General features: G+C 56.0%; 1 protein-coding gene across 6 annotated transcripts in view; it reads right to left on the bottom strand.

Moving 5' to 3' along the window:
* Positions 1 to 45: 45 nt before the first annotated feature.
* The window catches only part of MAPKBP1 (mitogen-activated protein kinase binding protein 1), a 54,544-nt gene continuing 42,116 nt past the window's right edge, over positions 46 to 12,473 (bottom strand). For 3 of the 6 annotated variants that reach the window (XM_084973097.1, XM_084973090.1, XM_084973091.1), the window contains 20 exons: positions 12,140 to 12,315; positions 10,992 to 11,083; positions 10,609 to 10,734; positions 10,191 to 10,261; positions 9,900 to 10,021; positions 9,556 to 9,631; positions 9,332 to 9,443; positions 9,091 to 9,154; positions 8,705 to 8,839; positions 8,364 to 8,506; positions 8,105 to 8,160; positions 6,812 to 7,048; positions 6,211 to 6,377; positions 5,841 to 5,986; positions 5,522 to 5,719; positions 5,269 to 5,353; positions 4,713 to 4,996; positions 4,163 to 4,495; positions 3,365 to 3,450; positions 46 to 2,463 (listed from right to left, as the gene is read on the bottom strand). In XM_084973097.1, the coding sequence (XP_084829223.1) occupies positions 2,236 to 2,463; positions 3,365 to 3,450; positions 4,163 to 4,495; positions 4,713 to 4,996; positions 5,269 to 5,353; positions 5,522 to 5,719; positions 5,841 to 5,986; positions 6,211 to 6,377; positions 6,812 to 7,048; positions 8,105 to 8,160; positions 8,364 to 8,506; positions 8,705 to 8,839; positions 9,091 to 9,154; positions 9,332 to 9,443; positions 9,556 to 9,631; positions 9,900 to 10,021; positions 10,191 to 10,261; positions 10,609 to 10,734; positions 10,992 to 11,083; positions 12,140 to 12,315 (2,937 nt within the window). In that variant the 3' untranslated portion in view covers positions 46 to 2,235. Of the gene's footprint in view, positions 2,464 to 3,364; positions 3,451 to 3,898; positions 4,496 to 4,712; positions 4,997 to 5,268; positions 5,354 to 5,521; positions 5,720 to 5,840; positions 5,987 to 6,210; positions 6,378 to 6,811; positions 7,049 to 8,104; positions 8,161 to 8,363; positions 8,507 to 8,704; positions 8,840 to 9,090; positions 9,155 to 9,331; positions 9,444 to 9,555; positions 9,632 to 9,899; positions 10,022 to 10,190; positions 10,262 to 10,608; positions 10,735 to 10,991; positions 11,084 to 12,139; positions 12,316 to 12,473 lie in introns of all 6 variants that reach the window. The other 3 variants (XM_084973087.1, XM_084973086.1, XM_084973082.1) reach the window with 1 other exon arrangement.

Below are 12,473 nucleotides of genomic sequence, written 5' to 3' on the forward strand. Positions count from 1 at the left end.
GGACACTGCGCCTTCTCTCGCCTGCCTCACTCGCAGGCATCCTAGTTAGCAAATGATTGTGTTTATTGATGAGTTCATACATCAATACAAACGGACATGTTAAAAATAGCCTCTGCCCCTTGAGACCTGGGGAGGAGGGAAGCGCCACGGCCTGGACAAAGTATAAAAGTTATAAATAAGGGGCTTTCGAAACTGGGTCAGGGCAAATCTGAACGGGGGCAGTGACAGCTGCCGGTAGCCTCACACATGCAGAAGGGGATGAGCGCCGGCCACAAGACCCCACCCCCACGCCCCCGGCGCCGGGCTGTGGGTAGGGAAAGGGCGGCCACCTCCTCACAAACCTTGGCAGGAGTGTAGTTCCTTCCTCGTGAAAGAGACTGGATGGCGAAAAACCCAGCTCAGATCCCCACTTGGAGTGGGCGGCTGGTGTGCAGGTTAGGGGTACAGTAGGAGTGGGTTTCTAACTCTGACAAGGGAGCTGCAGCCCTGCCCGGGATCCACCCTCAGCTTAGTGAGCATTCTCAGGCCAGTTCTTTGCAGCTTGGCCATGCAAGTGGTGGTAGTAGAGAATAGTGAGGGTGAAACAGCTTTCACCTGTTCAGGTGCACGCAGCCTGACAGAAACAGAGCTGTGCATGCTTCAGAATCCAATTTCATTCTAAGCCTCCACCTCTAGAGCCAGCAAGGCCCAAAGGCCAGTCCGTGGGGATAATGGGCTTTTGGGGCCTGGAGCTGCAGTAGAGCTACCCTGACTTACCGGAAGCAGAGGGAAGCAGTTGGGCCCAGAGACACATGTTCTTCACCCCAACTCTTCAACAACTGCTTCACCACCTGGTCCTACTCTATCTACTTGCCCACTGTGCCCTATCTCCTTCCCCTACACCCCAAATCTGCCCTTCTAATTCTAATCTATCCCCTCACCTCTACCACTTACCTGTCCCACCTACCACCTTTCCAGTGTGTCTCTTGGCCCTTGCTGCAGTCCCATGTGCCTCCCTCTCCTCAACCTCCAGTATCTAGCACCCACTGCTGTCTTTGGGGAGGCTCCTTCTACCCAAGCCAGACACTCTATGGGCCATCTCACATCAGCTAGGCTGTGGACACCAAGAATCCAAAATTCAGGCTTCCATGAAAAGGGATGCAACTCAGTGTGTTCCATCCCTTTTCATGTTCTTTGATAAGAGACAGGATGGTGAAGCTAGGGCAGGACATGAGAGGAAACCAGGTGCACATCAGCCAGCCAAGTGCTCTAACAGTGAACATTCAATGTGTGTGTGTGTTACTTCACCTGTGGCCAAGGTCTTTAGAAGGTGGGCCAGTGCCCTGTAAACCATAAGGGACATTCCAACACAGACTTCTGACTAAGCATCACTCAGGACATGGGGAGAAGGTGGCCTCGGCTCCAGCAGCCTGCTGGGGACCAGGGCTGGAGGCCAGGGAAGGCCAAGGGGCTGAGGAAAGGTAGGCCAGGGCTTCTTGTTTGCCCAGCAGAGGGCTTTACTGTCCTGCAGCAATGTCCCATAGCTGGCATCACAAGTTCCGGCCAGGAGAAAGGGGGCACCGGAAGAGACAATGCTAAGACCCTCTGTAGGGGGAATGGGAGTGGAATGTGGGGGCTCAGGCCTTGATACCAACTCAAGCCTCCTGATGGCTGGGAGCTCTGGTGCCCCGGAGGGCCAGAGGACTCGCCTTTCTGAACTGCTAGGAGGTGGGGAAAACAGATAACCCCCACCCTGGCAGCCAGGGGAGTGCAGCTGGTGTGGGGGGGAGTGGAGGTAGAGGTGACGCTCCGCTGTTGGCTAAAGGGCACGGATACCAGACGACTTCGCACCTCTACCCCACTGAATACCCTGTGTGTGCTCCACCCCAGGGAGCTGATCCCTGCAGTAATTTCAAATGGCTTCTAAGAAGAGAGGGCCAGCCTTTCCTGATTTCCCCCAGAGGGGGCAGGCTGCCCTCCTACTCCTCACAGCACCAAGATGACAAAGATCCAAGACCTACCCCTGCATGAGCCACTGGCGGGGCTGTGGAGGCAGGAGTTCCAAGAAAGTGAGGCAACAGTCAGGGAAATAAATTAATAAATACAAGGGCCCCACGAGGAGCAGCTGGGAGAGCTGCTTCCTCTCTGAGCACTGATCCCTGCTCTCCACTCCAAGCATCCCCACAAGTTTTGATGGAGTGGAAGAGAGGCTACATCAAATAGGGGGAGCATTCACTTGAGACAGGCTTCTGGACCTCAGAGTCTGCGTTCCATGCGCCGTTCCACGGCTCGAAGCAGCAGCTCTGAGTATTGCTCGAGCAGGGCCTGTGTCTGCTCAGCCCCCACGGCCCCAGGGCTTCCGGCCGGGCTGGACATCACTGCCCCAGCCAGGCCTTCTAGCTCTTGCCGCACTGAAGAGAAGGTGTTTCTCAGGAGCTGGGTCATGCGACTTTGCTCCGCAGAGGGTGTCTTGCAGCTGGCCACCTGCAACGAGAACCCAGAAGTGAGTTGGATGAACAGTAGAGGGGACTATCAAAACAGATGTATAAAAGGGAGCCCCCCTGCCCCGTGGGTCTAGCTGCCCCCGAAGGAGGGCATCTAGGGACTGCATGCCCCTGCTAGGTGTGGCTGGGAGTCCCATACTCCAAGGTCAGCAAGTATGACCAGAAGCTAAGGGACAGAGGCCTGACCATCAGATTATGGCACCATCTACATCTTGTTAGCAACTCCTCTTTCAAAGCTTGGCCCTGCTGGACTGTCCCTTCTGTCTAGGGCTGACAAATCTTTCCTGACTATGAAAAGGGATGCTAGTATGATATTTTTTTTTTTTTTTTTTACTTTTTGCTTTTTAGGGCTGCACCCATGGCATATTTAAGTTCCCAGGCTAGGGATCAAGTTATAGCTGCCGGCCTGCAACATAGCCACAGCAATGCCACATCTGAGATGCATCTGTGACTTACACCACAGCTCATGGCAACGCCAGATCCCTGACCTACTAAGTGAGGCCAGGGATCAAACCCTCGTCCTCATGGATACTAGTCGGGTTCGTTTCCGCTGCACCACAATGGGAACTCCCTGAAAAGGGATACTATTAATAATTACCCTGGGACAACAGACATAAGCTGGGATGGTCTTGAGTAAACTAGGACATGTGGGCTTTCTACACCCCACTGTCCTGTATGAAGATGTCTCCAGCTCTCAGCCAGAAATGACCGCTAAGTGCTCAGTTCAAGAGGCCTGTCTGGTCCTCTAAGCCGCTCACCTACTCAGAATGTTCTTAATTGCTCCACCCACCCATCTGTGAAAGTGCCTTATTATGTTCTGGATGCTCAACTAGCATGCCCGACATGATCTGTCTTCCCACTGGCAGGTACCCGACACGTACCAAGTGGTAGAGCCGCACGGCCTGGTGCACGCTGCCCTGGAGCTCTGCCACCAGCTGTTCGCACTGCTCCAGGCTCACTGCTGGTTCTGGGAGGGACAGATACAGCTCAGGAAGGCCCAGCAAAGCTGCCCTTAAAGGCCTCCCCACCCAGGGGCCACTCAGGGCAAGAAAGGCCTACCACCCCTGCCCCCATCCAGCATCGGATGCCCTCAGCCCTTTACTCTGCCTCCTTCCTTCCCAACACCCTCCCAACACTATACAGAAAACAAGGGCCAGAGGAAAGGGCCAGCGCCAGCCCCAGGGGTCCCAGAGGGCCAGAAGGCACTGAAGGGGCAAATGAGTCAGAGAGAGGTCATGAAGGTTGGCAGGAGGGCCTCACCATCAGGGGTGTGACTTATGGACCAAAACAGGAGCAGACAGGACGAAAAACGTCAGAGGCTGGACTCACAGAAATGGGATGGAGCCAGAGAGTGGCCAACAGAGACGGGAGAGAGAGGATGGGGCAGGAGATGAGAGCTGGGGAGCTGTGCACACCTGAGTCCCAGCTCAGGGCTGCCCCTGGCCTGGTGCATTCCATGGGGCTGGGAGTCTTCTCAGGGGGTGGGGGCTGAAAGTTCTCAGGGCCTCGGAGGAGGCTGCTGACCGGCAATTGCTGGGCACGGGGACTGTTGGGCCCCGGCTGAGCCGGGCACTCGGTCCTAGGCTTGGGAGTTGCACCCTCCCCCAAACAGGCCTGCCTCTCAGATGTACTGTGAGTCTTTCCCAGGCCCACTGGGGAGCCAGGCTGTTCTGCCTCACCAGGGGCCCGGCCCTTGGTAACAGGTGAGAATGTGGCCAGGGTAGGACGATCAGGCAGTGGCTTTGGGATATCCAGGACCAGGTGAGCCCGGCTGGGCAGGGACAGCTTGCTAACTGCGGAGACTCGGACTGGGGCAGGAGCTTGAGGTTCGGCAGCCAGGCTGAGGTTCTCCCCAACGGAGATGCTGCGGGATATCTTGGCCATGGAACTGGTGGTGGGGTTCTGGTAGGAGCGGGGCCGAGACAAACGGCCATCAGTGTGGGGCAGGGAGCGCAGGCGCCCCTGGGCCTCCATCTCCTGTAAGAGCCATGGGCCTGGTGGAGGGGCTTCATCTGCAGAGGAGACAGAAGTACACACGTCAGGGGGTGAGGAGACCATCCTGGGTGCTGAGGCTCAACTCCCTAGGCACTGCCATGCCCTGCACGAGCCACTAAAGGCCACCCACTGGCAAGCACAGTGACATGGCAGGGCTCCACGAGGTCGCCTTCCTCAGGCATGCCCCCATGCTCCACACTCCCCACACCTGGAGCTGAGCCCCCAGCTCCTCACCCTGTGGCACCAGACTTTGCACGGACTGGGCTTTCTGGAGGCCCCCTGAGGAGGTGGTTGTGGCCACCCTCTTGGGGGCCCAGCTACTGTCCAGGTTGAGGCGGCGGCGTGGCAAGAGCACAGGGGCTGCCTGCTGCAGGCCGGGGTTCCCAGGTGATGGCCCTGCCTCTGGGGGTGCTCCTGGAGGACTGGCACCATTGCCTCTTCGCTGCTCATCAGGAGTCCGGGGCACCTGCACTGGTCTCAACGTCTGTGCCAGGCTTGAGGAAGGTGGGGACAGTTCCCTACAGGGAGGAAACGTGGAAGAAAGCCCACAGAAGGCTCAGGGCTACTCCCTGCTGAGTCAGGGAGGAGCTCTCACAGCACGAGAGGCACCAGGAGAGAAGGGCAGACACCAAGCCAGCCAGAAGGGGCTGTCCCAAAACCTGGAGTGCACAATACTGCTGGGCGTGGAAGACACAACCTTGGAGAGAGGAAGGCCATGTGCTGCCCCAGGGGCAGGACTGGCCCTCCTGGGAGATCCTTGTAGGAAAGGGGGCCACTGTGGGGAGAGTACCTGAGTGGGGGGGTCTGCACTTGCAACAAGAATCGGGAAGAGATGCTCCGAGACTCTGTCCGCTCTGCTACCCGGACTGGGCCCCCTGCCAGGGTGATAGAAATCATGAACTGAAGCAAGCCCTTGCCCCAAGCTCTGCCTCTCCTAGAAGGCAACCCTCGGGCATGGCCTGCCCTTGGACCCTCCCTCTCAGCCAGGCGAGGAGGGAAGAAGGGTAGACTGCAGTGACCAAATGCTGGCCCTCTGACCACACCTGGAGCAGCCCCATTGGCCAGCGTCTCAAAGTGCTGTTTTAGAAACTGCTCCTGGTCGGGGGTCCGAGGACTGCCTTCCTGCAGCCCATAGGGGCCAGGGCCTCCCTCCTCTTCCTCCTCTTCCTCATCACCCTCGGCTGGCTCTTCAAGGTCTGAGGAAATGCCATCCACACTCAGGGGCTCAGTGCTCTCAGAGTCTGGATGTGGGGGAGGAGGAGAGAAGCATCACACTGCACCCATCTGTCGCCAAAGCCTCTACGCCCACCTTAGTCCACTGACCCGCATGGTCCTGGCCCTCCCTCAGGGCTGCAGCCTCACCTTCCGTGGGATGCTCAGGGCTGGAAAGGCGACTGCTGCTGAAGTCCACAGAGCAGGCGCTGTCAGGGCTGTGCTTCTCTGAGGCCCTGCTGCCTGGGTACACTCTTCCCAGGGCCCCGCGGACTGGTGCCTGCACCTGGAACTCACTGCCAGAAAGGCCAGCAGGGGAAAGAGGAGGGATGAGCAGCAGCCCCACTGGACTCCTGCCTTCCTTCTGCCCCTCCTATGAACAAGACTGGGGATGAGGCAGTGCTGTAGCAGTGGGCAAGCCCTGTGAGCCTGTGGCCAGTCCTCTGTTCAAAGACAGAACACTCAGAGGTAAGCGAAGACGGGGGGCGGGAGTGGCCATGGAGGGCTGCAGGACCTTCACCTGGTATCCAAGGTGGGGCTGTCACTTGGCTCCGGGTAGACAATACCATCTTCCATGGGTGCAGGCTCCAGATCTTGAGCAAAGACCCCTTCCTCTTGGGATAGCAACTGGATAATGTGGGGGCAGGAACAGGGTTGGGAAGCCTGAGGGCGAGGGGGCTTTTCATCCTGGAAACACACAAAGGGGTATCACTGGGGCAGCACTGTGAGTGAGGGTCTGGGGAAAGAGGTGGAGGGGACCAGGATCTGGCGGGCACCCATTCTGGGAGAGGCTCCAACTCTGAGGACAGACACTGAGGAGCCAGGCTAGGCTCCAACTAGTGTTCTTGAGCTTCTGGAGGAATACTCCAGACTGCCACCACTTCATATCATGAACACTCCAAGGAGCCCAGCCCAGGACAAAGGCAACCCTTTGCTTCTCCACCTCAGTCACTGTACCACTCAGCCTAGCCAGCCCCACCTGATTTTGCAGCTCAGGTTACCCACATCCCACAGGGGCAGGGCAAGCACAGCTGGATGTATGCTCAGGCCCCCAGCTGTTGGCACAAGGCTGGCTGAGGCTGCTTGGAGATTTCTAGGTTGCTGGGAGAAAGCGGGCTCACCTGACTAGCACGTGAGCTCTCAGGGGCCTGCTGACCATTGTTCCCAAGACCAGGAGGGGTCACGGCCACAGAGTCCTGGCTAGGGCCCCGAGGATTTGGGACCAGAGTTTCCAGCTGCCGCAGGTCCAGCATGGAGCGAACACTCAGCTCCACACCTGGCTGAGCCCAGCGCCCCCTTCTCCTGGGTCCTTGGTTGGCTGCGGGAGCTGGGTCTAGGAACTCCTCCGTTTCCTGTGCCTGGTGTGGTGGGGGGGGGACCAGAGAAGAGTAACAATGACAACCACACAACAGCATCAGCAAATGCTCACGTCACCTGCTGTGTGCCAGGCACTTTACATGTACTAGCACATTTAATCCTCACAACCACCTTGTGAAGCAGGTACTACTATTAGCTTTATATTTATATGTGGGAAAATAGATGCACAGAGGGCTTCAGTGATTTGTCCAAGCCTCAGAACAACCTGCGTGCAGGTCATAGCTCAGGTAGTCTGGCTCAAGTTCACGCTCTCAGCTCCACTCTCTGTCCTATCCTAGAGGACCTTCTGGTCTCAGTCACAGACACCTCAGAGCGGGGAGTCTCTAAAGTCCCCCACTCTGAGGACAGCCCCAAGTCCATAGCACCAAGGGCAAACCTCAACAGCTCAGGCTGGGGACCCATGGCCTGGTCAGAAGACACCGGACACCACCCCGCCATCATTGCATCAAACTGCTGGTAACAATGAAAGATGCCAGCACTTGAAACACTGACATGGGACATGGGAGGGTTGGGCTGCCGCTGAAAGCCTTTATCCTCCTCCTGCCACTCTGAGGCTGCCACTCAGCTATTGGTCCTCTTAAGCATTCTTCCCTCTAACTGTTCCAGAACTTCTGAGCTTTCCTCCTAACCTAGGTCTTCAGAACTACAGTTTCTCCAGATTTCTGCTCTTTGGCCCTTTGACTTTCTTGAAATTTCCTTCTAACTGCTTGGCTCAGACTCCTTTCCTATTCCCCACCTCAACCTGTTCTTTGTTCACGTTTCCTCCCAGGGCCCCAAGAGCTGACAAGTGGAGGACTTCCTTAGGGGCCCCTAACCCTTGCAGCCACCTCACCTGGCCAAAGGGATGAAGCACCTGGGCTTCGTCACCCCTTACCTATGACCAGCCCGTGGCTCACATTCCCCTTCCTTGGACACAAGGGGTACAAGCATGCAGGCAGACCCCATGCTCAAATGCCTCGCCAGGTGTAGAGAGCCCTATTTACACCCTCCTTCACCTCTTGTAACCTTGGAAGGACATTTTAACAATGGTGACTCACCCGACTCATCTCCCAGTGGGACAGGCTTCGGGGCAAGGCTGGACTGGGCACCAAGGCTGCAGAGACAGGCAGTCAGACAGTGTCTCCTGCCCACCCACCCTGGAGCACTGGCCCCACACCAGCCCACACCCTACGAGGCCACAGTGATGCTCCTGTTTCCTCAGCTCATGCCGCTCTCACCCCCAGAGTCCCAGAAGGGGCCCGTCTAGACACTGTACCAACTGGTGCCTGTCTGGCCCCACAGCAGACTTCCACAGACCTGGCTCTTTCCTGGTGCCCTTGGCAAGGATGGGCAGAGCTGGAAGTTCTTCTTCTTCGGTGCCCTCGTCTTCTCCCTCCTTGTCACTGTCTGATGAGAGAGTTGGTCCGGGAGAGAGCACCGATGGGGCCTTGTGCCTGGGTCTGAGACAAGGAAGGGCATGGGAAGAGGAGACTCAGTGGGGGAAGAGACCCAACACCATTGGTCTTCACATGAGAAACAGGTGTTGGGAGATACAGAGTTACTGAGTGGTCCAGAGTGAGGAATAGGGGCAGTGACATCACAGCAAGCAGTCCTGATGCCCACCCACCACCTGCCCACAGCCCACCCTCTGTTCTCACCGGTGGGGTCCAGCGGCCCTCTGAGGAGAGGAGGGTCCTTGCTGCTTGGCCCCTCGCTGACGCTGGCGCAGCTCGGCCAGACGCTGCCTCATACTGATGGTCATCTCTGAGCTCAGGCGCCACACAAATATGCAGCTGGGGTAGAGCCACAGAGTTGGGTGATGGAGGAGGAGGGTGGGACCCCAGGGGTGTCACTCATACCCCTTCTCCATGGGCTGGCAAGGAGACCACAGCCACCCTCCGGTGCCCAGTCAGGCCCAGCCAAGAAATACCCCTGTTCAGCCCTACTTCCCAAGACATCACTGACGTGCAGAGAGGGGAAGGGCAGGGTGTGTTTGGGACACAGAGGAAGAGTCTGCGTCTCAGGGAAGCTAGCTTCTACTCACCTGTCCCCTGACACAGAGATGAGATGTTTGCAGTCATTACTAAACTTCATGCCAGTGACAATCTCTGTGAAGAACAAGGAATATGGTTTATGAGCCACCCTGAAGTCCCAGCCAAGTGTCTGTCCCAATGGTGGAAGTAGGGGATTTGCTGGAGGGGAGGGACAGACAGCTCTGCTGGGACCCAAGAACCTTAAGGAAGAAAGAGAAGAGTCCAGGGGGAGGATACCGGGGCCACGCTCACCTGAGTGGCCAAACATGGTAGCCACGCACTCGCCTGAGGAGAAGTCAAAGATGGAGAGGTTCTTGTCCGAACAGCTGGTGGCAATGTAGATCCCTGAGGGGTCTGTCTGCACCTGAGGAGCAGGAGACATGGCTGGACGGGGGCAGGAGCACTGGTCCCTCCCCGGCCAGCACCCTGCCGCCCTCCCATGATCTGGACCAACACCCATGCTCCTGGGCCCTCACCTTAATCAGAGTGCCATCCTCACCCTGCGACCCTTTAAACAGCTTCTTCTGCTTCCCACTGCTGATGTTAAAGATCCTGGAAAAACAGACACTCTCATTCACACGAGGAGGAGGTCACAATCAAGCATGTTTGAGTGGCAGCAACACCAGCCTGTTCTCTCTGGAATCCACGCCCCAGCACCAAAGGGGCTACCACCTCTTGGGTGAGGAAAGTACTCATTCTGTAGGCTCCAGGGGGCACAAAGTCCTGGACAAAAAGACAGCCATGGGGACTGAGCTGCCTAGAGCTGACCCTCTCAGGCATGAAGGAATGTGGTCAGGTGGTCTGAGAAAGGGATGCCCACCGGATATTTCGATCCTGGCAGCCGATGGCCGTGTACTTCCAGCTGGGCTCCACATCCATGTCATAGAGGGTCGTCTTCCGTACCACGTGGTGTGTCCGAGTAAACTGCACTCCATCTCCAGACTGCAGGGGTGGAGCACGCGGGCAGACCCCGCACCCAAATGCCTCACTGCGCCCAGAGAGCCCTGCTTTTGCCTCCCTTGACCTCCTGCAACCTCAGGTCGGGGGAATGGTAGTGGCCCCACCCCCACCCCTGACTACTGCCCCATTCAGGGAAGCCCAGTAACCTCACCTTCTGAGCAGTGCGGAAGTAGATGCTCTTGTCTGCTCCACAGCTGATCATGCGGACTTGCCCATCGCTGGCTACGGAGGAAGGGGGCTGGCTGTTCCCAGCGCTCTCACCAAGAAGGGGCCAGCCTTCCCTCTCTTCCCCTCCACATTGTCCCCCTTTCATTCCTCCAAACAATTAAACCAGGATGCTGCCCTCCAAGCTTAGGCTTTCCTTTCTCCCCATCCTCAGTCAACCTGGTTTTGCCTTCCTTCCAGGGTCCAGGGTTCCTTCCCACCCAGCCCCGGGCCCGCCAGCTGCTGTGCGACACTCTCCTGCGACTGACACCCCTTCTTGTGGAGGTGGGGGGCAGGTGGCAGTGGGGAGCAGGGGAGAAATTGGTGATAGGTGACAGGAAGTATCTCAGTTGCCCTCCCCTCACCTGCAAACTTGACAGCGGTGATGGATGATGAGTGCTCATCCAACGTCTGCTGGAGGCTGTACTCCCGTCCAGCGTCCAACACATGGATCAGCCGATCCCGACTCGCTGATGCCAGCAGTTTCAGACCTGGGAATGGAAGAGCTCCATCAGCCCATGAGTGCCCAGCGTAGGCTCCTACCTGGGCCCTGCACAACTAAGCCCCACATCCCTAAGTCCAGCAAACCATAGGGAAGGGATGGAGCTATCCTCTAAACCTGCAAAGATACCAAGTAATTTAAAGGATTTTCGGTCCCACATTCAAAGCCAGGATGGATGTAAGTGACACTAGTAGGACTGGAGAAGCCCTGTGCCATTCTGGGCTGGGTGCCAGACATCCTCTTTACCTGTGTCTGGCTTAGAGTACTCCAGACATAGAATTTCTGAGTCATGGGCCTCCACTTTCAGCATCTCATTTAGGGACTGCAGTTCGTGCACCCTGCAAAGAGGACGAGAGGAGGGAGCAGTCACTGACAGGCTGCAGAAGAAGAGACACCTGCTTTCTCTACTACATCCTCTCCCTGACCTTTTTGCTTTTTCATTTTAGGGCCACACCTGCAACATATGGAGGTTCCCAGGCTAGGAGTGGAATCAGAGCTATAGCGGCTGACCTACGCCACAGCCCTAGCAACGCCAGATCTGAGCCTCATCTGTGACCTACACCACAGCTCATGGCAATGCTGGATCCTTAACCCACTGAGCAAGGCCAGGGATCGAACCCACATCCTCATGGAGACTATGTTGAGTTCTTAACCCACAAAGCCACAACGGGAACTCCTGACCTTTTTTTAAATTTTATTTTTATTTATTTTTGAACTTTTGGGTTGGAGAAAAGTTGCAGTGGGTACAGAAGGTTTCCATACTTCTCTTACCCAGCTTTTCCCAATGTTAACATCTTACCTAACAACAGTTCAATTACCAGAACCAGGAAATTAACACGGGTACAATACTATAAACTAAAGGCTTTATGTGCACTTCACCAGTTTTTCCACAATATTCTTTTCCTGCATCCAAGAGCCTATCTAGGTCCCAGTTGCACTGAGTTGTTACGGAATCAACTTTAGTCTTTAGTCTCCTGTATGTAACAGCTCTTCAGTCTCTGCTTACTTTTCATAACATTGACACTTTAGAAGAGTATTGATTAGTACAGGCGCTCTGTCACATGTACCTCAATTTGAGTTTGACGTTTTTCTCATGATGGAACTAAGTTTCTGCATTGTTTGGCAAGAATACCACAGGAAAAATGCTATGTTATTCTGAGGCATCACATACGGATTTCGTGATGTTGATACAAGGATGTTAACACTTGATTACTTGATTAAGACAGTTTCTGCAGGGTTTCTTCCTTACAAAGTAATTATCTTTCCCTTGTAGATGAAAATCTTTTCCCCAACCTTTTTAAGCCAAACTTTTAAAAAGCTCTGTCCTTGGGGACTGAACCCCTCCAGCCTGTGCCATGTGAGGCAGGCAGTTCCCATTCCAGACCTGGCATTACCTGAGTGTGCCCACACGATCCCCGGAAGCTAGATGCTGTCCATTGGGGCTGACACACACAGAACGAATGCCCACGCGGGGATCCATCAGGGACCCATCAGCTTTGTCTCCCCCGGGCAGCTCAGTGTCCACCAGGGCCTGAGTGTTCCCATCCACATAGATGATCTTAATGAGGTCCTAGCGGAGCAGATCAGGAGAAGAAGTGGATAAGGCAGGGCTGACTCAGTACAGAGGCAAGAGGAGAGGAATGCTGGACAAGAGAGCCTGGCCTCCCAGAGGATGGCCACCTAAGAGCTGGAAGATCAAGGTCTGGGAACCCAACCTGGTTCCTGAGA

The sequence above is a fragment of the Sus scrofa genome, chromosome 1 (genome assembly GCF_054392235.1).
Source record: "Sus scrofa isolate SSC_HxYL_T2T_F1_AM1 chromosome 1, Sscrofa_HxYL_maternal_Yorkshire_Landrace_v2.0, whole genome shotgun sequence".
Taxonomy (NCBI): Eukaryota; Metazoa; Chordata; class Mammalia; order Artiodactyla; family Suidae; genus Sus; species Sus scrofa.